A 27605-nucleotide genomic window follows, 5' to 3' on the forward strand; every position below is an offset into this window, starting at 1 on the left:
GTGTGTGTGTGTGTGTGTGTGTGTGTGTCTGTACTTCCTACTAACTACTAAGCTTATGCATACTATTCATTGAATTCTTATGCATCCACTAGCTGTTATTAATACTTACATGTGCAAGATTTTATAAATATACATATATATGCATATATTGAAATGTTAGTATGGTCATGTAGCATTTTTATTCTCATCCAGAAGCTTATACTTTAAAAATTTCACAACCTTCTTTTGTTTTTCTTTTCTTCTTCCTTTTCTTGACATTTTTTTTCCCCACTACTGGGGATTGAATCCAGAGCTACCTTACCAATGAGGTATATCCTCATCCCTTATCATTTTTTACTTTGAGACAGGGTCTCACTAAGTTGCTGAGGGTCTTGCTAAGTTGCTGAGACTGTCCCCCAGCTTCTTATCCTCCTATCTCAGCCTCCTGAGTCCTGGGGATTACAGGTTTGTGTAACCATGCCTGCTTGTCTACTTCTTGTTGAATACCTTACAAATTTCTTTTCCACACCATCTTCTTCTTTAAAGAGGCATTCTGGCCACACTTTGACATTCCATGGAGCCACAGTGAAGTTCCCAAATAGGAGTTGCTGGGGAGGTGGGAACTGTGCACTGCTCCCAGGTCTATAGAGGTGAATAGGGCTGCTGGCCCCACACCAAAGACCTCAGGCAGAGGTGATGAGGAATATAATGGAGATTGATGGCATGAGTTTCTTTTCCTTTCCCACTGCTCTGAAGACTTTTTTCTTCTACAGTATATCCAACATACTTTTCAACTACACTCTGCATTAGTTTGTTCTTCTATGAAGTATTTTTTTGAATATGTAAATGTGTTCCAATATAACTGATGTATTAGGGGAGAGTTTGAAGATAATTCAAGGGTTGTACAAGCTTGTGTACGGCTGCATGAATGAGAAATACCATGGTTGGGATATGAGGTGTCCCTCAAAAGCTTACCTGTGAGACAGTGCAAGAAGGGTTAGAGGTGGGATGATTGGATTATGAGAGCCTTAACCCAATCAGTGAATTATTTCCCTGATAAGGATTAACTGAGTGGTGTCTTTAGGCTGGAGGTAGGGTGTGGCTGGAGGAGGTGGGTCCCTGGGGGCAGGGCTTCAGGATAAATATCTGGTGAGCTGAGTGTAGTCCCTCTCTTTCTCCTTTCTGATCATCATGTTCTTAGCCAATTTCCTCTACCAAACCCTTCTGTCATGACATTCAGACTCATCATTCAAGCTCTGAGGAATACAGTCAGCCATCTATGGATTGAGACCTCTGAAACCATAAGCCCTTAAATAAACATTTCCTCCTCTAATTGTTCTTGTCAGGTCTTTTGGTCCCAGCAGTGTAAAAGCTGACCAAAACACCAGCTATGTAAAAATACACAGAACACACACACACACACCCTGCAACTTTGACCAGCAGCCCTCTCCTCCCTGAGTGTTACACCACACTGACCACATTTAGTGTTATAAACTTCTGTCTAATTACAGGTAACTTTCTTTGCTTCATTTCACAATAACTCATAAGCTGGAAGCATTTGAATGACCATTCTTACAAGCAAACTGCATGCCTTCTTCAAGATAAGTGTTTTGTGCATGTGTACTTGTTAACAATTTAATGTGTGTAAAAGAGCTACCATTTTAATTAGGCTTGTACCTCTTTTCAGTGTGTCCCTGGACACATTACCCTGAGATGTGAAAGAGGTTTTGTGTTCCTGGACTTTGTGGTGTTTTACTTGTGCCATTTTTGCATAGTGAGGGGATCTTTCAGAATACCATGTCACATCATATCACAGAACAACTGATTATATATACCAACCTCTGGGTAAAATCCTCTGCATGTGCAATGTGAGAGAATTTTCCCTGAATCTCAGGAGCATTTCTGAGTTTTGTTTAGATTCAAAATCGTTTTTTTCTGGGTCAGGTGGTTTTAAGGCTGACTTGAAACACTTTGGGACTATGCACATGTCGTCAAATTGCTGTTTCTTGTTCTGTGTTAAGATCAGGGACAGGTTGGTCCTTAACATCAAGACATTTGAACTTCTGAGGTCCAAATCTCTCACTCCCATCCTGGGCCCCAATCACTCTGTTGCCTATCCTATTTTATTTTCACATTATAATAATGTGAAATTATCTTATATGTATGAGTGTTGTGTATGACATACCAAATCACATCATTCCTGTTAGAATGTGCTTCCCGAAGGCAGATATTTTAACTGCCTTGATAGTAGTTGTGTCATCTCCACCTCTAGCAGTGTACGCCACATACAGATCAATAAATATCTGTATTCTGTAAACCACAGATTCCTGTCCATGTATTTAACACTAAAATGTATAATAGCCATTTCCTTGCAGGTGTTCATCTGGAATTATTTTGGGATTTCCCCCACCATGCAAACATCAGCCAAACATGCATTTTCAAAATCCTATTAGCTCCTCAGGAAGTAGGTAAACAAATTATATAATGATCTAGAAATCAAATTTGGACCTTTGATTTTTCATTCCACTTTCTAGCCAATTTCCCCCCCTCTTTTCTAAAGTGCAATTATTTCACTTAAATTACTGTCTAAGAATAGCTCGCCGAATCCTGCAGCTTGCTTAGTAACAGAGAGGAAGGGCAGGAGGTGTTGGTTCTTGACAAACAGCAATTGGACATGTAATTAGAGGTGCAAGCTGGGTTAGGTTTGACCCATGATGCCACCTCCGAGATCCTGGCTAAATAAAATGGACTTGCTCACAACACTAAGCTGAAAATCAAGGGTTGAGTTTCATCAAACATTTATCTAGTGCCCCCTAATGGCAATGTCCAGAGCTGAATGCTGAAGGAATGGAATAAAACAAATGAAATCAAAATGATCCTCTTTTAAATTAGCATAGACTTCAGGAAGAAAGGAGTAACATGCCACACATAAACATAATGCCAAATTCTAACTATGTGGGAAAAATCACAGAGCATGGAGCACTCCCTATATAAAGACTCCCTTTGGGATGGGGGAGATCTGCGGATTCCACACAGGCTGAATTTGAAGGGAGTCTGTGCCGGTCACCTGCCCATGTTCGCATAGGTTGACTTCCCACCCACACTTGCTCTGGCTATTTCAGTAAATGACATTTCCCAGGTTTCATTGACTGTTGGCTTTTGGCCAGGTATGGGCAGTGAGGAGGATGGCCCAGGAAGAACCAGAGCAAAGACAAGCTGCCTTTGCCCTCTCCTCTCCTTGGCCAGCTATCACTGCCCTGCCCCCTGCTCCTGTCAGATGCATCCGCTGTGACTTTGGCTTCCATGTGTCAGTACTGGTTCCAAGGCTCTCATCATGCCTGGTATTTCCAGACCAGGGAAATTAGAGATGTCCTCATTAGGCTAATCTCAGCATAGCCTTCTCTGCTCCTAACTGGCATCTCAGCTCTTCCATTATTCAAGTACCAAATTCCCTGTATTAAATCCCCTTTGTGTGAAATATCTAGGCAGGCTTTCTGTTTGCGTGGCTAACCTCTGACTGACACAGGAGATAATCTGCTTCTGATTGGGGCACAGATTGGCCTGAAGAGCAACACAGGGTGAGAGGCCTCAGTCTGTGGGAAAGAAAAAAACTAAAGGCAACCATGAAATTAAAAAAAAAAAAAAAAAAAAGGAAATTCCCATGCATACTGAGACTGCACTGAAGACACCACAACCTTCTGACTCCAGTAGTATTGGGGGAGTGCCTAGGAAGGTTTTGTGCCTGCACAAATGTTTTGACCTAAGGAACAGAGGGTCCCCAAACAGTGACAGATCCAGTCCACTTCTTGTTTTCCACTAACTTTGAATCATTTATTTGGAACTCTTGGGAATGACTCACCCACTCAAAACACCAGAATAGTAAGGGGTCTTCTTCCTCCAAATTATACACAAGGAGGAGGCAGTGAATCTTCTCTGTTAAAATGGTTTGCTCAAGGTCACACAGCTGGTAGAGACAGAAGGGAATTATTCCAGGTCCAAAGCTGGTTTCTTTCTACCATCTGAGCCTCTAGCTCCTCTTCCAAGTCTCAGTTCATTACATGTAGTTTGGTCCTTCAGTAACTACAAGGTTGCGAATAAATCTGAATGGGTTTGCTCCCTGTTAATTTGTAACTTTGAATTGATAACAATGATAATGTTATTCCTTTCAATGTAACCAGTGTGGAAGGATGCTGAAATGGAGTAATGTAATGAAGTGACAGGTATTGTACAGTCAACTGAAATATAGGTACACTTTAGATTGGAAAATATATTCTGCTTTGTTAGTTTAAAAAAATTAAAAAATAAAACCTTGAGCCTGTGGTGTTAACGATATTGTCTTGTAATTAGCCGTTATGAAATCTTGTAAATGCATCACTTTTTGACTAAATACCGAGTTTGGGGGTAAAAATAAACATCTCAAGGCAAAGACTTTAGAGACATTATCTGTTTAATAAATATGATTGTAAAAGCAATAAACAAGAGCAATTATACATTACACTACATAGTATTTAACAAAAAAATACATCAAAAAAGTCATTTTAAAATTAGAAGTAGTTCCAATACTATAAGAAAACTTTCATTTTTTTTTTAAATTGGCTTCCTATAAAAATAAGTTGGCAAATGAGGGATTTCAATGCTCAGTTGGAATCCTGGAAAACACAGAACAGCTGCCAAGCACCCCATTCCTCTCAAAGTTGCTGTTTGGAACTTCTGAAAAAAAAGCAAAGCGAACCTCTGCATTTTGGATAGTGGATCCAATTAGGAATAAGGCAAGAGAGAAAATGTTGGTTGGGTAGTTCAGGGTAGAGCATGCACAGTTTGCCTTCTGGGGTTTTAGAAAATGTTGCAGTGTTGTATTTTTAGCTTGCCCTGAATCTCACCTTCCACACACATCCCTCCCCACACTCCTCTGGCCTTAGCCCACCAAACTCCTCATTGTGTTTGCACCTGCTATTAGCGAGTAGGTAGGCACTTGGGTCCCTCCCATTTGTAGGCTAACATCATTGCCTTGTCTTTGGGCTTGAGCTGGAATGGCCTGTTCTGGTGGTTCTCCAACTTGAGCATGCATCATGATCACCTGGATGGCTTGTTGGACTGATTGGTGGGACTACTCCCATCCAGAAACAGAGAGCAACACTATTCATCCCCTAGAGTTTCTGACTCAGTAGCTCTGGGGTATAGACCCAGAATTTGCATTTCTAACAAGTTACAGGTGATGCTGATACTGCTAGCCTGAGTACCACACATTGAGAACCACGAGCCACAGTCATAGGAACAATGAGGTCCCCTCTGAGCAGTACCTTGCCTCACTAATCACCTACAGGTGGGAGGGAGCTTTAAGGAGAGGCACATGAGGACACTGGAGATGCTGAATCTATAGCTGGCCACCTTTGGTCACTCTCCAAAATGCCAAGCATCTCATGTCTGCCTCTATTTTAAATTAGGACTTAGGGTCCCTTCTTCCCTATGTCTTTGCACTCATTTATTTCACTGACAAATAATTTTCACAATACTACTCTAGGCAAGGCACTGTGCTAGATTAAGAGTATATACCCCTTTTCACAATTTTCTAATTAAAATGAATTGAACTGCAACTCTGAGGACTCCCTGTGCTGGTGTGAGCGAGCCTCTTTTGGTTTCTAAACACTCGGTCTTCCAGATGAAATTTGGGAGGCTCCAACTGAAGAGAATCAATGAGGATGTTTTCTATGAGATAGGAAGCCTGGCAGATTGGGAATCAATCAAAGTTTTACAAAAAGGTGGCCGCCCCAGGCACAGCCCATTGCCCAGATTCACATGGGGCCTCCTCAACCATAACACCTTTTACACGGTTAACTTCTGGCAGCAACTTTGCTACTCTCGCCCTGACTAAGCTACATTAGGGCAGGAGTCATTGGGATCTTTAGGATATCCTCATCATCACAGGACCCTGTTGTACCCTGTTGGTGGCTTGGGGACTCAGCCAAGAAGGACAGTAGGTTCTCTGGGTGGTTTATCATAATGATTTCTCCCACCCTTCAAATGGGCTTTGTCCAGTTCAAGTACTGAGGGGGCTCCAGGAGTGGATGGACTTTTGTTCCCTTCTCTGGTCCTTCTTTCATGATCACCCTGGGAAAACTGGGGATATCTTCACGCTTTCAGGATTTAAGGACTGTGAGGATTTCTTTTGCTTTGTTGGAGGGCTAACTCCTCCCCTGTATACTGACTTATTTTTCCTTTACTGATACCGTGATACTCAAAAGATGAGAGAGCACACGTGAAATCACCAGGATCACCCTAAGTAATCAAAATCTCATCCTAATGTAAGATAAGACCTATTTTCTCAGACTTTTTGACATTCTCAAACATTAAGTCCATTAACCTGCTTCTCCTTCTGGTTAAATCAGTGTTTATTTCACAAGTATTTTTATTCTTTTGTGAGAAAGGAAGTATGTGGTAACAGCAACTATCACAGGAAGACATTACCCTGCAATACAGTCACATGTCCAAAACATTTCTCACAAGAAGCTTCCAGAATCTGAACGCACGAGATGTTTGTTAATGTGCAAGAACACCACTACCCAGTTGTGCACTTTCTTTTCCAAAGAATATGGCCAGGTTTGACTGCTTTGCATATATCAACTCTTTCACATTACATGTTTTCAGGTGGGAAAAGGCAAGGATATTTGGAAAAGGCAGGTTCTAGAGGAAGAGACAAAGGGTACATGAAACTGAACCCTGCTGGGCAGGATGCAGCCGGAGCAGTGGGCACAGAAGCTGGCATGCTTGGGAGTGTACAAAACAAACAGAGATCTGAGACTTGCAAGTGGTGGGGTCAGGGTTGGCAGAGCCTAGGCCAGTATTTAGGAGACACCAGGGGTGATGTCCAAAATCTAGCAATGTGTTTGTGAAGAAAAAGTAGGAACAGTTGAAGGATAACTTGGGGATTGAAAGGAAGGGATTCAAAGACATGGACGGATCATGGGTACACAGGGATGGCAAACAAATGGGAAGGCAAGACAGAGGGTAATTACTAGAAAAAAATTCCATCTTCTACTTCAGTTGGGACGGGAGTAGGGAAAGCTGCAAGGAGAAAAGCTGAACAAGAAACAAAGGTCCGTTTCTGACGTGCTTTGCTTCCCTGCCCCTCTTTTTGTCCTAGTGTACCTGCACACACGATCTTCAACTTGCATCTTTGTCCCTTTGGCCACAGAGAATAGAGAGAAAGCAGCCTTGTGGCCTCTGCTGACCAACAAAGCTACCACCGCTAACTTAGAAGGGGCAAACGACAGTAAGGACAGTGGGACAGAGAAACAGCTCAGGGTTTCCCTGTGCATATCTTTGTGTCTTATGAAAAGGCCAGGGATGGCTAATCCACCCCTTGGCCAGGAGTGCTAAAATAGCTGTTAAATCTAGAGCCAAGAATATTTCCAAAAATACATGCAGATTTCCTTGGCCTATATATGTTATGAATTTTCTACAAACACGACCGATCAGAAAAAAGAGAAGAAAAGGGGAGGGGAGTGTTTTCCATTAAAATAGAGCACCTGTACACTGCCCCTCCAGACATGTCCTCAAGGTATTGTCCACATGCACAGGCTTAAAGCTAAAAACCCTTGTTGTCTGTGTCAGAAGAATTAAAAGTCCCGGTGCAGTGAGTGTTTGTTTTTGTTTGTTTGGATTTTGACTGTTTTTATTTTTATTTTTTGTTTTGATTTTTTTTTTTGTTTTTGTTTTTTTACTGGCGTCCTCCATTCAAACATTTACACATAGGTAGGGATTTCTTTTGTGCTTTGATTCTCAGCAACTATGGAAATACTTCCTGGCAAAAATAGGAAACAGAACAACAGAGGAAAGAAAAGAAACATAAAGTTAGTGGTCATGAAGGATGATGCGCTGGACAAGAGCGAAATTCTTTCCTGATCAGCAGGTCGCCTGTAGCCTTTGGGGTTTTTCCTTAAATTGCAAATTGTGCCCCAGCAGATCCCCGCTTTGGCGTTGAAGGTGGAGTGGCGTGTCTTGCTCTTTGCAATCGGAGAGATGAGTCACCAGGTTGAGTAGAAGGGGAGGGAGGGGAGGGTAAAGCTACTCTCCTAAGAGAAAACGTGTAACACTTACTCATTTAATGACACTGGAAATGGAAAAGTGTCAGAGAATTTGCAATGTGGTGTGAGATGTTCCTGGAGAAGGAGGAATTGCTACTTTAATAAAGTAAGCAGCCACTGTGCTCCATATATCTTGTGGAAATGATACTGAGAACCAAATGACCCCCAAAATGCAGCATCTTAGAGACGCTTTGTAAGTAAACAGGGCGGGGTGGGGGGGGTATGAATTTATTAGCTTATGTCCCCCGTAAAAGAAAATGCATGGTGAAAACTGGATACCAGATGTGGCTGCAAGTGTTATTACTACCTACAATAGGAGCCAGTCATTGTATTTAAATTCCCCCTGAATGTCTCCACAGACCTGTCCCATATCCATGTAAAGAGATTCTGTTTACATGCTCATTTTTCCCCTAAAATAAAAGATTTAAAATCTTATGTAAAAGCCTTCTAGACAGTTTGGCGTTATGACATTAGAGTGAAGTGCGAACACTTATGTAATAATTTATTCTTCGAGGTCAGTAATGCAGGATCTAGATGTGAACATTTACAGCTTCAACTCCTGAGGCCCACAGACAGGAGGAACCCGGGAAAGAAATGGATCAGCAATGGTGGCTCCATGGATTTGTCTAACTTCCTGGAAACTTTCTTCTGCAATAAATAGTAGGACTCAGCAACTGAGCTTCAGACATGCTATACCTAGCTGCTTATCTCCCATGCTTACTTCACAGGTGGAGAGAGGTTACTGAAATGTGAAGTCCATTTTAAGGTATCTGGTATGGGACAGTTAAAAAAAAGCGGGGGGGGGGCATTTGTTGATCTTCTCTGTGATAATCTAATCCTGTAACTGGGCTCTCTTAGGATACTCACTCCCAAACTTTGTCTCTCTTGTTCTCAAGTTCTCAGGAACCAGTTTCTAGATAATTGCTACATTAAAAAAAAATCTCTGGATGGTCACACTTGTCACTCTTATTATGTCCCTTCTTTGGTGGTGGTCTTTGCCCTTCACAGGGTTGTCTATAGTTGGGCTGCCATGTTTTGCTCTGGTCCACTACACCTTAACCCCAACCCCTTGCCAGCCCTCCAGTCCACCATCCCCAGCCTCTGAGGCCTCTCCTTCTTGTATATTGCTCATAAACATTTGAAGCCCAGTGTTTTAGGGAGGGTTTTTGCAAAGGCGGAATTAATTAATGAGAGAGGAAAAAAACTAAATAGAAGCAAGAAAGAGGCATCTTAGCTGTTTCTCTCAGGGGTGTTAGAACAGAAGGAAGTGGTTATGTGAAGCCAGAGAGCAGTTAGAGGGAGAGTCAGCCATTGGTTACAGAGGCTGAACAACTGATGGCTACTGGGAATCATTTACCTACGAGCTGTGATTCCACCTTCTCATCTCTAAGCTGGCCAGGCCTTCTTAGTTCAGTCTGAGGGATATTGGGCCTGTTTTCAGTGTGACTGACTGGACTGATCATCTCTTGTTCTTTTTCATTCTGCATCTGGGCATAAACATTAATCCCCGGGATCTTCCTAAAACATTAACAGAAACCATCACTGTTGTGCAAGGGAGAAGCACAACACGGCCATGTGTGCTTCGGAACCTGTCAGAAAGAGGGAGGGGGAAGAGGTAGGGGAGAGTGGATGGAGGGACACGCACCTTTTAAACTTATAGATGACGAACACGGCCAGCCCCACAAACACCACCGAGAGCAGCATCAACATGGCGGATCCACTGTGGGTTGGAGTGAGGTCCACCAGTGGGGCTGGGGGAGGAAACAAGAAATCATCATAAGCAGAGACTCAGGCAGGTAAGACTCTATGAGAGACTCACACAGTTCACACACAGGCTTGGTGAGTCCAAGAAAGCCACATGGGATGAACATACAAAGTACAAATCACACAGCTGATACATGTATGCACCTGAGCCTGTCCTAGCCCCCATATGCTCCAGATAGCCTGTCCAAGTACTGGAGCAATGAAGAGCAAAGACCCTGGAGCCAGACTGTAAGGATTCCAGCCATGCTCCACGACCTGCTAGCTGTTGAATCTTGGGCAAGTTACTCCATCTTAATGTGTCTCTGTGGTTAGAGGAGATGGATGGTCTATTCTTCTGTGGTCACAAAGATTAAATGAGTTAATGTACCTTATTATTAAGAACTCTATAAGGTTTGCTTTTATTTCTACAGCTGCTACTATTATTATTAATCAATACATGTCCTCCTTGAGTTAATATTGGGGTCATATCCTGATAAACTCATTGATAATACCATTGAAAATACTCACAAGTCAAAATACATTTCATAACTTGAACCTACCAAACATCACAACTTAGCCCAGCCTACCTTAAACTTGCGCAAAACACTTACATTAGCTTACAATAGGAAAAAAAAAATCATCTAACACAGATTCACCCCTGAGAGAAACAGCTAAGATGCCTCTTTCTTGCTTCTATTTAATTTATTCCTCTCTCATTAATTAATTACCCCTTTGCAAAAACCCTCCCTAAAACACTGGGCTTCAAATGTTCATGAACAATATACAAGAAGGAGAGGCCTCAGAGGCTAGGGATGGTGGACTGGAGGGTTGGCAAGAGTTTGGGGAATAAGGTGTAGTGGACCAGATCAAAACATTCAACTATAGACAACCCTGTGGAGGGCAAATCTGTGTTAGACAATTTTATATAACTTACTAAATACTGTACTGAAAGTAAAAAACGGAACACTGGTATGGGTAAACCTCTTAAGCCCAACCGTTTTAAGTCAGGGACCATCCATATTTATAATAATATAATGCTAATTGTTATTAAATTTTCTCATATTCTACATGCAAGCTTTTCCTACTAAGCAAGGCAGATAACCAGTAAAACCACCAATGGGAATATTTTATTGTGAATTACCCAGTCTCTTTTGCTCCTATTCTAGCAGTTGTAAGGAACAGACCAGAAAGTGATGATGCATGTTATATTTTTGTGCACTACAGGGTGTGGATGGCTAAGTGAACATTTTTCAAGGGCTGTCATTCTGATGCTGGGGAAGGTGTGACATCCAGAGGGCTCCATGACTTCGTGAAGTCCTGACAACAAGCCCCTGTCCTTCAAATGCAGTGATTTCTCCTCCCAGACAAAATATAGCTTCTGCGAGCACCAGTCTTCCCAAGATTTCCCTGAGAACGCATGCACGCAGTATTGGAAAGCATCTCTCCTGACCTCCAAATCTTCTTCCACCTCAGGGTCAAACCTGTTGTACTTGTAATGACTTTGTTTGCAATTAATTTCTACCCTCTCAAGAACTGACATTCTGCAAATCTGGCACAGCTCCAGCCTAAGCAACAATCCACATGAACCTCGTGGAAGCCAGCATGCTGACCTTTACCTTCCATCAATTTAAGCAGAATCTGATGCCCAGAAATACAGGTGACCTTTAAGCACCATTTTCTGTGGCTTGTTTCTGTTGAGAGCCGAGAGGTCAACATTCTGGTCATCAAGGTAAAAACGTTCTAGAATAAGTGACTGCAATATTAATGGTCTCAGAACAGACCTTCGGCTGCTTCTGTTCTGTCTGGTTTTCATAAGATTACATCCCTGTCACTCAGTGGCCACCACTAGAAAGTATATTTCATGTCACCACCCAGTTCAGTGTAAAACGAAAGCCAAGCCTTCTTCTTTCTCTTAGTGAGTTTAGTAGAATTGGCTCACTGAATATAAGGAAGCTCCCTGCTCTTTTCTCTCCCTGTAAGTCAAGCAGCACTTAATTAAGCTGTGAAATAGCTGTGTCGGTGTGTGTGAGAAGATGGGTGCAGCCCTATTCTTGTGGAACACCCAAGGAAAATTTGCTTTCCATTTGAAATAAGAAAATAAAGCCTCAGTGCCATCAGCCAAGCCCAGGAACACTTCAGAATTAGCACTATGGTTGGTGGGATATCATCAGGCAGGAGAACACCTTCCATTTATCATGGCCATCATCTCCATAGATTTTCACAAATGAAATGGGGACAATGATCCTTATTATGCAGATAAGAACAGAGAAGTTCTCTTTGGTTCCTGTCACTCCAAAGACTTGGAACTAATAAACGGAAGCACGCATACTTGAATCCAAGTCATCACAGATACACGTATACACACATGCTATATACTCAGGCTGGTGGGAGATAATTAGAAATTTAAAAAGATATTTCTGAATATGGGCATAGGGACTAACACTATATAGTACAGGAAGAAATAACAAGTGACAAGCTAAAATTTTGTTTTAAAAGGAACTGTTAGAATCCTAGATCATACACTTTTAAACGTAGATGGCATGTATACATATGCATTAATGTTTGTGGGTGTGTGCATGTATGTGTGCGTGTGTATGTGTGTGTGTGTATGTAGAGAGAGAGAGAGAATAGAGAAATTAATCCTCATGTACTCATCATTTAAGTCTCAACAGCCATCAACTGACAGCCAAACTTATTTTCTCTTCACCACCATCTAATCCCCACAGCCTCAACCACTGGATTATTTTGAAGCAGCTTCTATCATACAATTTCATCATCTGCAAATCTAAAAGATAAAAATCTCTCTCCTCTCTCCTCATTATCAGGAAACCATCATCATATTGAAAACTAGATATTTGTAAGGTAATCTCCTAAGGCAAACCCTTCATCTGTCAGGGAATAAATGGAGGTCTAGAGGTGGTTAGAGTCAAGAGTATTTAAACTTCCTACCCTGGAAGTGAGCTCTGTCAGCATAGCTTCTTGGTGCCACCAAGAAGTAGACACAGTTTACTTGAAGGAGTGGCATCTGAAATAAATGAAAAACTAAGAGGAAATTCCTTGGCTAGGTCCTCACTAACACATATGAAAGCAAACTTACATATGCACCTATGCTCATGCACGCATGCACGCGCGCACACACACACACTAGAACTTTACCGCCCATCTTTGCCTTCCTCCTCCCATCTCTCTTCCCATCACAAGGTTAAATCTTTTAATCCTAAACCATTCACACTCAAATTGTGGTTCTTAAGGAAACAGTTTTAACACTGTTAGGCAATTAGCACATTTGTGTGGGAAAAGCAGCTTTTGCCCCCCCCCCCAATTTCAAAACTCATGCTATCCCCTCCCACTCCACACTTAGTCACTTCTCAGAGGCAGCAAGTGGGACACAGCAGACAGCAGTGGAGAGAGATCGAGTGCCACTGCCCTCTGTGTTCCGTGGGTGGCTTCTGCTTGTTGATGTGTGCCTGGATATAAACGGTTTTTTACTGCTCCACACAACAGCGGCTGCATATCTTAGTTTGCCCAATACTTAGGTGCGTTTCTGTGTGTTTTGCTGAGGAATGGAAAGTGGTGATAAATGGGCTTTGGCTTGTTGTGTGGAATTAGCATAAATTAATCCCTCTTCAATTGTAGCCTAAACAAAGTAGATGTGCAGGAGGAAAGTGCTGAGCAGTTTTTTCCCCCGCATTATAAGTACACAGAGCAAAACACAGATACAAGCAGTGCTCCAAGTGACTCAACATTTCTAAGCCCCAAAGCTGGCACACACCATTTGAAAAATCCTATGAGGATCTTAGCAATGCTTTGAATGATCATATTCTATTTATAAGGATCTGAGTTGATTATCCTAATAGGGATGCTCACATTAATAAACACATCTTCTTGTGAAAAATGATTGACATATATATAGTCACAGTTGCACATCTGAGAGTAAATTTGAAACTCCCTATTTGGGGTTAAGTAACTGATAGGGTCCCATTTGGGAATCAGATCCTGGTTTTGCTACTTACAGGCTAAGGGACTTCAAATGACACTCAGTTTCCTCATTTGCAGAATAGAGATAAAAATCATGTTTGGTGTAGTAGGTTGTAAGAATGAAATGAGATGGGATTTACAAAGCACTGTCACAGCTTCTGGCACATAGTACATGCCTAATATTTTTACCCTGTCATTATTACTGTCACATGTCTGAAAGCATATTCTGTAGAAAAATAGTGCTGAAGAGTTCCATGGTGAAGTAATTTTGGAAAATGGCAAACCCCCTTCTGAAGATTTATGATGCACATTAGGATATCAGAGGTCTGCAGGCCGGCAGGAAAGGAACTCCTTTACCTTTAGTATAGTTTTCCACCAATTCATCAGACCAGTGTCCCACAAAGCACTTGCCTCACCTTGAGAACCACTGTCCCTTGTACTGCAGCTTCGCCCCTTTCCTTACTTGATTTTCAAGTTCTGAAATCAATGGTAGCATAACCCAGTGAAGCCAGGCAAAATCCAGGGTGGCTACCTTGTGTTCCCTCTTCTTCTATTAAAGGCATCATCTTGGAGAACTTCTACCTGCACTATGATCCGGAAATTCTCAGCTCCTACTATATATCTCTAACCCAAGAACTGGTGCTGTCAAGAAGTTACAGAAGCATATGAGTTCACCTTACCTTGGTTTTCTTTTACCCTCTCCCACCTCCCAAAGCACACCCAAGTCCAACTTGTAGAACTGCAATATGAAAATCCATGTGATCTGGAACTTTTGGGGAAAAATTAAGGTGGTGTTGTAATAGCACTGAGAAAGTTTTCCTAGAGTGTAAAATGGGCATAAAAACTCATGCTCACTTGGCCAGTGGACTTCTCTCCAGTTCAAATTCAAGCCCAACCGTGATGGTCTTAATGACTGCTATACCATATTGTGATAAAGCTGTGGGACAACAGGACAGAGTAGATGGGAATTGCCAGGGAAGTTTGGCTAAGTAAGTAACGGAGTCTGGTAGACTGAGGCAGCTCTAGCACCCTAGGTTCTTCTGAACTTTGCCAAAACCCAGTTCAGAATAAATGGTCATATTGTAGGAAAACAAAATTTAAGCTAACCAGTCACAAATTGCCAACCAATCTTTAATTAGGGGCTTCTGACTGGAATAATCCAATAAGGCTACTCCTCCACTTCAACCAGTCACATTATTTTCTTTGTCTTGCTTCAACATTCCACCCATAAAGGCCATTCCCAAGTGCCCCTTGGGGGATCTCCAAACTGTTGGCTATCTGATTCTACCTTTTCAATATTTGAAGAGTACTTCAGTTTGTCTTTTAATAGTTCCAACAATTTGTGAAGAACTGTACGGAAATTAAACTGGGAATTAGTCTTCAGAAGTATCCTGTCAGAGGGAGCTGAGGTCACTTGACTGAGTAAAGACAATCATGAGTCATGAGTACCTCCAAGAACAAACCTCATCATAATGAATAGACAGGGAGGATTCCTTTTGTTTTTTTATGGTTGAAAGTCAATAAGTAACCAGAAGAATGAGAAGTTATATTCCATTTATGTCTGAGGTGTCAAAATGTATTCTACTGTCATGTATAATGAATTAGAACAAAAAATTAAAACACATACACACACAGGCATGTGTGCATGTGCACATACACAAAGAAATTCAATGAGGAACCCTTGTTATTCTATAAAGTATTTTTCAAAATGTAGTTTATGAATTTCTTAATCAGAATTACCTGGACTGTGGGAATGCAGATTCTTATGCTGCAATGGAGAAAAAAAACATTTGAATGCTAGGACTTGGATATGGTTTGAGTGTGTCCCACAGGGTTATAGGTGTTAAATTTAATCCCCATTGTGAGTTATTAAGAGGGTAGAAATTTAAAATGACTATGGTGGTTAAAGGTGGGGCTTTTCATTAGTGATTAGAAGTAGGTGATCACTAGAATAAAGCTCCCATGAGTGAATACTAATGGCTTTATAAGGAGAGAGGGGGACCAAAGAATACAGACATATACATATGCTCCATGTCCACTTCCATACTCTACCAGCAAGAAGGCTATAATTAGATGTGAGTCTTGAACCTCCAAAACTGTAAGCTTAATAAACTTCTTGACTTTATAAAGTTACCCAGTCTCAGGTATTTCATTACAGTTATGCAAAATTGACTAATATGATCTCTGAGACTGAGTCTCCAAAATCTATATTTACATATGAGTGTGTGTATATACATATATGTGTGTGTGCATTTGCATATATATACATAAATGACTATTATGCACAATCAGTTGAGACTTATCACTCATAAAATTATCTAGCCCATATCTTTAGGGCATACCTGACTTTCATATTTTCTAGGTCATGAAAACCAAACCAAACCAAACCAAAAGTATCTCCTTGTTGCTATTAGTAGCTGAATCTGACTATGGCTCTCAGAGTTTTCCAAAAATTACCTATAAACATTTCAAGTCTCCCTTAGTGAATTGTCAACCTCATGGGCACTGACTACATTGCTGGCTCAATTCTCTAACACTCTGTGTCCAGGTCTTGTACAATGAGTTTGAAGCTTCTCCCACCAAGAGGTAAAATCTGTTTCTTTCACCCCTTGAGTCTGGGTTACCATGACAACATGCATTTGACAATGGAATGCAACAGCAGCGATGGTGTGCTCATCCTGTGTTTGAAGACCTGTGTCCTTCTGTTCTCTGTCCCTCATGGAACACTGCCGTGATGCACAAACCCAGAACAGTCTCCTAAAGGATGAGAGGCCACGTGGAGGACAGTTTAGTCATCCCAACCAACGCCAATCTAGAGCAGTCACTATCCAGCTACCCTCCCTCACATGGGACAGCCCAGTCAAGATCAAGGAGGTCATTAAATGGTCGCAGGAAGAACACAGATAAGACCAGAAGAACCGACCAGCTGATCCACAGACTCAGAAGCAACAATAAAAGCTTATTTTTAAGATGCTGACCTTCTAGGTGGTTTGTTACAAAGCCACGCCTACTTCCTCTCCTTAAAATTCTCTTTCAACTAGTTAAAATCCATCTGGCAAGTCTCACCTCTGGGTTCCACATTATCCAATACTTGGTAAGGAATTGGTAAAGCAGGTTAAAAATAAGGGTTTCCTCAAAGAGAACACTTTAAGAATAAAGGAGTATGCTATTAGAGCTTATACTGACAAATAGGTATAATCCAGGACAGTCCCGATCACTTTAGGTCTAAGAATCTTGGTTAGTATCTGAAGACTAGCTGGACCTAGGTTCTGGATTCTTCTCTTTATGTTTTTTCTCATTTTTTTTTTCCCCAGACCAACACTTCCCAGTTGCCTCCTCAGGGCTGATCAACTTAGGCCAGTTACTCTGATCAGTTCTTTTATGAGCTCAGGTAATTGCAAAAAAAGAAGAACTGATAAAGAAAGGATCTATTAGAAGCTGAGGAATAGCTTCATTGCTTATCCTTGATAGATTGATGAAAGCATCACATTCATTTCATCAAGTTGGGGTAAGGAATCTATTTAGATCTCTGAGCACCTGCAATTACTCATCTTAACACCATAATGAGTTAAAAATTGTCAAAAGCCACTGTTTGCATATATCTGTGAAACAACTGAATTGTTTGAAGAGGAAAAAAAATCAATTTTAGGAAAAACAAAATGAAAGACAAATACTATCACTATTCATTTACTCACAAGAGACCTTTAAATGATCACTGTATAGATAATAAGGCAACCAGAGACTAAATAGAGAAATTTATTGGCTGTGGAAGTTTCACTAGTATTAATTCCATTCATGAGTGGAAAATGTTATGGGAACAATTTATTTCACTTTACATTTCAGAGCTCCACAACAACCATTTGACATTAGTATCTGTAATGCTGTGGCTTAGATGATGTTGTAGGGTCCAAAGCTTCTTGACAAATGCCAGTTCTACCCTCACACAGGAAGTGTCTTTCTCACTAGAAAGCCAGAGGGCAGAATTCATGAGTTGGACAACCTAGGTTGAAATTTGGAGCTGCTAATCCTCCACCCTTACTCATCACATGTCCAGTGGCAGCAACTGAAGCCTGCAAATATTAATTCTCTAATATCTCTGTGATAATATCTTTTTATTATACCCACAAAAGAAATTAAACCAGTCAGCAAAACCATGGAAGCCAAGATGACACAAGATAACAGTTTTATTACAAAACCCACACATACCCTTGACAAAGGACAGTTATCCTAAATGTAACTGCTTAAATAAAGCAACTGATAGACAGGAGGTATGAGTGACATTACTGTGCAATTTTTAATATATATTTTATTTAACCTGAGATTTGAGGCTCTTCCTTTGAGAAATATTAACCTTTGTTTCTTTTTCTTTTTTAATCACGTGTATCCAAAATTCCAGGAGAACAATGACCTATCTGGAAAGCTAAGGGTAGGACAGCATCCTTATTTTGAGGTATCTGTAGGGATCCAGTGAGATGTGGATGTATTGTTCATTTTCTGCTCCTATTAGCACATGAATAGCATCTAGATAATATCATTTGTTTAACTCTCATAAAACTCACAGCTATTCAATTATATCTGCCACTAAGATTCTCACTCATACTTTAATCATTTTTCAACAGCTTCATGGCCACAGTGCTTGGTTGGCCTTTGTCATTCCTCTAGATTATAGATAGAGCACATCCCAGATTTGGAGGCACATTTCATTTTTCTCCCCGTCATCTACCTTTCTGCCAATTACATTGTCTCCAACTATGCCAGGAAATTAGATTTTAATGTATATTAATAATTTTCTATCATAGTTAATATCACAGGCCCTTCTTATTTCTCTGTTTGAGTGGATGTTCTAGTTATATATCAGATTTATTGCTGGAGATGGTCCTACACCTTCCCTTGTTTTGAAGATGGATTTTCATTTGTGGAATGCTTTCCAACCATGGTTGTTGAGGCTGGTGAAAGGGATGGCTGTATAAGCATGATTTGAGAAACTTGCTAAAAAAAATGCAGATTCCTGGATATCATCCCTTGGGAACTCCTGGGATGCTTCACTATATGCAGTGAGATCAGAAAATTCTCTGTTTTCAAAAGTTTCATAAGTTTACTAAAATGTGCTTGGGTTTGAGAATAAACTATTTACAACAGAGATCTCCTACCATAGGTTAGAAACAGCTTTTCCAACCATAGAACTGGTTTTCACTCATTCTAATTGGGTAGAAGGAATGAGTCAGCCCTCTTACTATCATTCTGTGCAGGAGTATCATCACTCAGATTTTAGTTCATTTGCCCAATAAACAACTCTTGAGAAATGCGAATAATCCCTGAAAAGTTATTGTTTGCAGTTTAGTATGGATTAATCTAGTTAGACTTTTGCCTACTCAAATAAAATGTCAGTGTGACCCCTCTCTTGCTGTCTCTTTATTCTCATGCAGAACCATTATCTATTCTACGGTAGAAGAATCAACACATTTTTATGCCACTTCCCAATGTCCCTGACCCCAGTCAAATATAAGGACTAAATTTATTCATGAACATGACTGCCCATAAGATCAAAGATTGCAGTTTGATGGAGCTTGAAAGATTTGTACCAGCAAATTAGGGCTTTAATTTACCACCTGTCAGCAGATTCCCCTCACCTGAGAATCTGGTAGGTGGTGGTAAATTTAAACTCAAAGTTGAATGTATTTTCAGGTCCTGATCTTCTCACATGAGTTTTCAAGCTCTGATTTCCAGCTTCCTGATGGGGTGTTTCACTTATGTGCTTTATGACATCAAACCCAACATAAACCACCAAACTTATCTTCTTTGACAACCAAGAAAGAGGCTTCTCCTGCTAGATCCTCATTGCCATCAAATAAACTACCATCTCTTGACATATGGGATTGAAAACATCTATGTTATAAAGAGAAAGGATTGTGGACCATTACTCAAACATTAATTTTTTTAAAAAAATTCTTTCTTGTACTTCTTTTTCTTTTCCCCACATTTATCATATTTTACTATCTCCAACCTACACTAATGAGATTCCTCACTAGTACACATGGATGAAGGTCAATGAAGTTTATGATACACTGGCATATTTGTGTTCCTTGAAATTTTATACCCTTCCCCTTTGTCATATTTACTTACAATAAACACACCAACTATGAATATTTGACAGCACATGTTTAGATGCCCTGAAACACATCAAACAATGCATAATTTGATGCATAAACCAGTTGTTGCTGCAACTTTGTTCAAATAGCCTCTCAACCTGGCAGGCTCATTGTCTCTCCTTTGGGTGAACTTTCATTCAACTTAAAGTCTTGTCCTTACCAAACCTTCTGCAACTAATCTATTTTTTTTTATTCTTTATAGTTACAATTAGTGAATGTTCATGTACTAGCTAGCACCTGTGCTTCAAGTCTAGCCAGTATGGAGTGAGAGAGAGTCCTAATTCATTTCACGACCTCTGAGAAACCATAGGTTTTAAGTAATAATTGCAAAATGAGGCCTAGAGTCATGTGAGGAATGAGATGATACATCTGAAGTTACCAGAAGCAATAAAAAAACTTTTGGGATTTCATGAATATTTTCTTAATGGATGGGATTTGTTCTTCCACAAGTACTTAGAGAAACCAAATGGTTTGAATCAGAGTCTTCCAGAATCACTGGAAAACATTCCCCCTTAAAATGACTTCACTGCTCTTAAGATATATTATTCAAGTTGAGTTGCATGCCTGTAATCCCAGTGGCTCAGGAGTCTGAGACAGGAAGATTGTGAGTTCAATGCTGGCCTCAGCAATGTTAGAAAGGTCCTAAGCAATTCACTGAGACCTTATCTCTAAATAAAATACAAAAAAAGGGGGGGGGGGCTGGGGATGTGGCTCAGTGGTTGAGTGCCCCTGAGGTAAATTACCCTACCAAAATAAGTAAGTAAATAAATAAATAAATAAATGCCATATGTTTTATATATGTGTGTGTATATACACACACATATATATGTAATATATGTATATATACATATATGCGTAATTCAGAAGGGCAAGGCAAATGCATAAGTGAGAGAGAGGGAAGGCAAGGGAAATGTCACAAAAAATGTTTGTTTGGTAAGGTGAGGATGGTTCCATAACAGGTATGTGACCTGGAGCCCCATCATGATGTGACATTGATTTCTTAAATTGGAAACTCTCCTGTATGGGAGCAGAACATAGAATAAGGGTTAATAAGTTGTACTTGATTCACTCTCTTTCAGCAACAGCCTCTTGTTGGTCCTTTTTTGAGTCCTTCTCAGACCTCTTTTTCTAGGACACAAAAATCTAGAGAGCATGAATCTAATTTTCCTTCAACCTGCCCATTCCCAATGCTTGCCACATATAAGCAATGTAATTAATGCCATATGGGAAAAATTAGGTGGGTTTCCCCTGGATGCTTATTGAATAAATATATGCAAGTCTCCACAAACCAGTTGTTTGGCGACAGGGAATATGATTCCCAACTGAATAAGTTGGATCTAAAGACTAATTGAGAGAATGAGATTTTGATTATATTGCTAAGGTTATACATTCATTACACATCTAATTGCTACCAAAGTAATATTTGTTGTTGAGAACCTCCTATGTACAAGTTCTCTGCTAGGTACCATGATGGAGACAATATAAAGATACAATGAACCACACCCACAGGATTTAAATAAGAACAATGAAAATTATGGTAACAATTGGTCATGACCATTATCATCAGAAAGATATAGATTTAAAAATACATGTGAGTTCAGACCAGGGAAAGATGTCATTTAGGCAAAGCTCTCTGGAAAGTTTCTATGTGAATACTGGCATTGAGCTGAGCCTTAAAATACAAATAGAATAAGGGGATGAAGAAAGGTGAAGAAGTTGGGAAAAATATTCCAATCAGGGATAGCATGAGCAAAGATACACTTTAGTCAAAACACTGGTGCTTCCAGACCAATTCCCACATGATGATTTTTACTCCCTTTCCAACTCTCTGGATTATTCTGTAATGCCCCAGACTTTGTCTGCTAAACATGGTCACTGGCAGCCACAAAGTCAGAAATGCCTAAGGGAGCCACTGAGGTCACGTTCCTCAAACTTATTGATAACATGTTTCTCATCTCCTTCCTATTCTCACGCAGTTTCAAATCTCTCCTGCAAAGAGAATTTCCTAACCATTTTCTGACATGTAGGAGGAAACCAGCAAAACCAATCTTGGATGATCTTCAGGTATCTGCAAATGCTTATCTTGTATTCTCATGAAAGAAAACAGGGAACGGAATTTAAAAACCAAAATAAGGCTAGTGAATTCCTGAAAGGAGACAGTTCTTTTTCCCTTGGAGACAACCCAAATTATGAATTGCCGTTCTCACCGGCAACAGACTCTGGCTTGAACATTTTTAAAACAGGACTGCTGAACATCTGCTGAGCAATTAATGGAATGCAGCAGCATGTTATAATGGTCCCTGGGAAGGTATTAGCAATCCTGCTTATGAGACATGAAATGTTGCAAACAGTGGTCCTTTTCTTAAAACAAAACAAAACAAAACAAAACAAAATCATTTTCCCTCCCTACAAGGGAGATGAAAGGGAAAAGGAGGTGAAGTGAAGTGAGAATTCTTCCTCACTCTTCCTCCTTTTCTTCAAACTTCCTCCTGCTTCTCTTCTAGACACCCAAAAATGAATATGTTCATTTCAAATTAAAAGAAATTGTGGAAAAACCAGGTTCTGTGGTGCATACCTGTAATCTCAGTGGCTTGGGAGGCTGAGTGAGACAGGAAGATTGTGAGTTCAAAGCCAGCCTCAGCAGTGGTGAAGCACTAAGCAACTCAGTGAGACCCTGTCTCTAAATAAAATACAAAATAGGGCTTGGGATGTGGCTCAGTGGACAAGTGCCCTGGCTTCAATCCCTGGTACCAAAGAAAAAGAAAAAGAAAACAAAGAAAGAGAAAAATTGTGGCAATTATCTCATCCCACAAATCCTTCATTCAAAGTGTCAGGCTTTCCATGTGTGAAAGGAGAACTCTCTCTATTGCCTTTGGTAGATAGAGTCTAACACCGGTTAAAATATTTTTTGTATTGTTTTTCTAAATCAGATAGCTAGTTCTAACTTAGGATCGATCTCAAACAAGAAGCTGAACCCTCTTAAATTTGGCTTCTTTGTTACAATTGTTGAAGAGCGCCAATCTTGACATAAGTCTTGGTCAAACCAGTCTCAGTTAATTTCCAAATTCTTAAATTCCTATTTTTCAACTTGGTCCCAGCTCTAACCCAATTCTTACATGAAAATTTTATAAAATAGCATTTAATATTTCAAATCCCCCCCAATAATCTGAGCAGTATTTGGCATATAATAAAAAAATAATAAGTCAAATGAAAAACAAACCGAAATAATAAACTATGGAAGAGAACTATGAGAGAAAGAAGAATGATGAAATGTTGGCAGCCTTCAGAGTTGAAGAATTGGAAACATGAGACTAGCTGTCTGTCCAGCTTGACTTAGGATGCTCCCCCTTTCGGTAGATGATTCTGGTAAAAGGAAGGTTTTCTGAAAAATCACACCAGTGCCGAGCACAACAGACAGCCTGAAGACATCATTCAGAAGCTGAGTATGCTATAAAGCAAATTTTAGACCACAAAGGATGGACTAGATAGTGATCCCTTCAAATAGAGTTCAGTATGGAATATCAGGTTCAGTTGCTTTTCAACCTCTAAACTCATAGGGAGGAAGTAGCTCCACCGGCCACAGGAGAGGATTATGAGATCCAGTTGGCCTTCTGAACAGAATAGAAAATTTAATTAAATAAGTTTCACACCTCTTTTCAAAGGTCTGGATGACTTCTCAGAGCCCACTCAAGTAAGCACAGGTGCTCACCCTGGCATGCTACATAACCCTCCTCCATCTCGCATATCTATGAACAATGACTTCTAAATATTTATTTCCTTAATGCAATGGAACTTATAAAACAAAAATTTCCATGAAATTCTAAAAAAAGAAAAAGATGAAATCCAAGGGAAAGAAGGTCAGTGGCCCACCTGCTTGGCCTTTCTCTAGACATAGAGTGACTTCTAGGGATTTTGTCCTCACTAATTCCACATCCTCAATGTAATACCCTGGTGGCTGTCTTTCCCTAGTTCTTTGGTGTTTGGAATGATCTCTTGAATTCAGTCCTATTCATCCTTTGAGATCCTTACCAAAGACCACTACTTTTATAAAATTCCCTGTATCATTTTGACCATATACAATTAATCTCTGCTTTAAGTTTCCTACATAACTTTGATTTTGTTATTTAAAATAAAAAAAAAAAAACATAAAGCATTACCTGAATCAACCCAATCCTCACACGATCCACTGATAAACTAAGGTTATCAATTCTGAGGCACACTGAATTTAGTCTATTATCTCAGCCTGCAAAGTGAGTACTAGAACAAAATTGAAACAATGACCTGGTTGCAAAAATGTAAGATAAAATGGAACTTAAGTGCTTAAATATGTTCTCTTGCCTCTTTATATAAATATTTACGCACCTTAAGCCAACTAAGATGGCCCATCATCCATGCCCCACTACCATCTCACTGCTACCATCAAACTTTCCCATGCCATAATCAGATTATGAGTTTGTAAGTATTTGTACTCCATTAAGTGGCAGCACAGTACTCTGTTAAAAAGAAAGTAATTGATAAATATTGCTCTTTTTATTTCTTGTTAATATACACAATTATATTTATTTATAAAATGCTTGAGACTATTTGTTTTGTCACTGAAATCTTTCCATAGTTAGAAGGAGGATTATTCTAATTTTTTACAGAAGTGACAAAAGCTCAGTGACTTTAAGTGACTTGCAAAATCACCATCAACTTGAATTTTCCCTCCTGACTATGGTCCTACGTGACTTCTATGTCTCTGCTATTTCACCCGCAACACCTTGAAGAAAGCAAATCCTTTTTAAGATGAATGATTTTAAAATAGGGCTTTGTAGAAAGAAGAGAGAAAAAAGGTTACTTATAAGATCAATGTTATTTTCAAGAGTTCCATTGAGACGAAGAATGCTATCATGTGAGGAGATGTGTCTTTAGTGATTCACTGACCATTTTTGATAAAGACATAGGAACCATCATCTTATTCTGTTGTCTAACTGGTTCCCATTAAGGCAGAACGATCAAAAAAGTAAACTTCAAAGAACTGGTGCCAAATTTAAGATTAGTGGTGACATCATGTAGCCTTCAAACAAATAAATTAATTTCACACCTCTTTTCAAAGGTCTGGGCTTTCCCTTTGACGGGGCCACTAGCCAGAGTCCTGGGACACAGAAACTGACCTGCTGTTAGGTGAGCTGCATGGACCAGAACTTGGACCCCAGGCTTCAATTCAAAGTGCACTGAGTTTTGGTTGAGCTTATGGATCAGTACTTCTGATATCTGAAAGAAGAAGTGTTATAGTTAGTGCTACCAAAATTGTTAACACTGACCATGCATAAAAGTGCTGAGAAATATTACTGTTTTTATTGTGGTATCCCAACATTATACCTGTAAATTGTATAAGCAAGTTTTATATGATTTTGAGTTATGTTATGGAGTATGTAGATAGAACTATTTTTAAGTATGACCAGACTTTACATCCTAATTGCTTCAAGACAAGATATTAGTAAATAAGATAATTTCTACTTTTAAAACTTACCTGGTGTTACCTTAGAGAAGTCACTCTCAGTTTTCTCAGAAAACATATTTTATTTGATACACTATTTAAATGTAAATAGATGTTTTCTGAGCATCATTCTGCTGGTAAAATTCTTCATTTCTCCCCCCCCCCCTTTTTTTTTCTATTTATCGAGCTTCATTTTCTGCACTGAGTTGCCAAAATGACACTTTTGATCTCTTTAATAATTAAACAGGGCCTGATGGCTTAGTTTGGCAGCAGAGACCCTTAAAGAATGCCCTGGTTGGCAATAGAACTAAACTGCCCTGAAGATGAACTTCTCTGCTGAACAACAGGAGCCTGGGATAATTCTCCATGCACTATGGATGGACACCTGGGATCCTGAGTAATCCCAGTCTCTCAAATGCTGTCATTTGGCAAACCACAGAGAAAAATGAGACTTTTAAAACTATGTTGAAAACAACTTTTTCCCCTCTCTATTAAGATACTCCTTTTCTTGAGTACTGACAATCTTCCAGAATGGTTCCAGTTTATAGGAGGAATGGATTTCTAATCAAGAATCTATCAAATGGATTACCTGTATGTTCTATAAGGTCCTTTCCTACCTTATTCTTTTCTCTTTTTAAAGATTATTGGAATATTATTTTTATTATTACTATTATATTTTTATGTGGTGCTAGGGATAGAACTCAGTGCCTCACATGTGCTAGGCAAACATTCTACCACTAAGCCGCAACCCCAGCCCTCCTATCTTATTCTCATCATTCATTTGGTAGGGACTTGATAGGAATCTGACAATGCTTCTTTAATAAAGGTTTTGTCTGTGAAATACAAACATGCACATATAATAATATTTAATATACGTCCATATACGCACGTGTAATTGCATAAAAATTATTTTAACTCAAATATGAAAGACTTGTTGTAAGCAAGTTAAATCTTGACCTTTTTATGTAGAAATTACAACAAAAGGGAACAATGTACTTGTAAGAGAAAGACTTTCCTCTTTCAACCATGTGAAACGGTATTCATTTCTTATCCCTGTAAATGTTTTTCCTCAATTGAGAAATATAAATAAGCAAAACAGAAAATATATTTTATCAGAACAGCATGCTTCTCATTTATAATCTTCAGGAAACTCCCTTCTGAAAATTATTAACTTCCTACATGTGTTTGGTTCCTAGCATTGCTTCATTGGCTTTTTCTGTATCATTTACAAAACTAAGCAGGCTGTGCAAAAATCATCAGGTAGCAGAAAGTATATTTCATGTATTTAACTTGCATCAAAGGACATTCAATAAAGAACACATACTCTGTGGGAAAGAAATTGTGCATAAGAAACAAAACTAAGTGAAATTTACATTCCATACAAGAATAATCTCAATTAGAACCATGTACTTTTCTACTCAAATAAATTACTGTGAGACTGTTGACAGATTTTGACAACATTTTAAATATTTACTATGTTACTTGCAGAAATGCATATCTTGGATTGTGTGCATCAGATCATGAGCCGGTTACATATATTTTTAAGAATATTATACATGCATTGAGCACTTTATTTTGATAAAATTGCTTCTTTCTGGCTGTTATTCCTAATACTACATGTCTGGTGTCTATGTGGAGTGGAACACAGACAGAGCTTACTGGACAGACCTAAGTTTACCCAGTTCATATTTGAAGAACTGAGACTAGACTTCATCTTTGTTTGACCCATAATCTAGAAAATTTTCATTTTAAAAAAGTCTGTGAACAAGTTGACAAAGTCAGCCAGAGATATGTAGAGAAAGTTCTGGCTAAGTGGGCTTAGGAGATAGAAAAAAAAAAGAAAGGTTCATTTTATTAATTTTGCTGTCATCTCTGATTCATCCGTGAAGCACACTAGTTAAAATACCATCCCCAACGTCAGCTGACTAATTTGGACCACAGGAACAGGCAATTCCTAATCTCAGGACTGTCACATTATTTTCACTAGTCTGTATCATTTGTATTATTTGGGAGCATCTGGCCTTTGAGAAGAGTACAATAAATGCAATACACAGAGAGGCACAGCAAGACCTAAATGAGCAGATCAAAAACACTGGCCTGATAAAGATCCAAGTGAAACAATATGTGATATCTGGGAGAGTGAACCTGCCAAAATAGGTAGAATTTACTTCTATTTCTTTTTCTGTCCTGTAA

At 39.5% G+C, this 27605-nt stretch overlaps 1 protein-coding gene across 7 annotated transcripts in view; it reads right to left on the reverse strand.

Moving 5' to 3' along the window:
• Positions 1-4178: 4178 nt before the first annotated feature.
• Positions 4179-27605, reverse strand: part of Sorcs1 (sortilin related VPS10 domain containing receptor 1) — a 469029-nt gene continuing 445602 nt past the window's right edge. Inside the window, exons 24-27 of one of the 7 annotated variants that reach the window (XM_048807293.1) lie at positions 25087-25186; positions 9709-9814; positions 9421-9581; positions 4179-4689 (exon numbers count right to left, since the gene is read on the reverse strand). In XM_048807293.1, coding sequence (XP_048663250.1) covers positions 4610-4689; positions 9421-9581; positions 9709-9814; positions 25087-25186 — 447 coding nt within the window. In that variant the 3' untranslated portion in view covers positions 4179-4609. Of the gene's footprint in view, positions 4690-7673; positions 8052-8073; positions 8712-9420; positions 9582-9708; positions 9815-25086; positions 25187-27605 lie in introns of those variants that run through there. The other 6 variants (XM_015494766.2, XM_015494768.2, XM_048807292.1 and 3 more) reach the window with 6 other exon arrangements.

This window comes from Marmota marmota, unplaced genomic scaffold, assembly GCF_001458135.2.
Source record: "Marmota marmota marmota unplaced genomic scaffold, marMar, whole genome shotgun sequence".
NCBI classification, from domain to species: domain Eukaryota; kingdom Metazoa; phylum Chordata; class Mammalia; order Rodentia; family Sciuridae; genus Marmota; species Marmota marmota.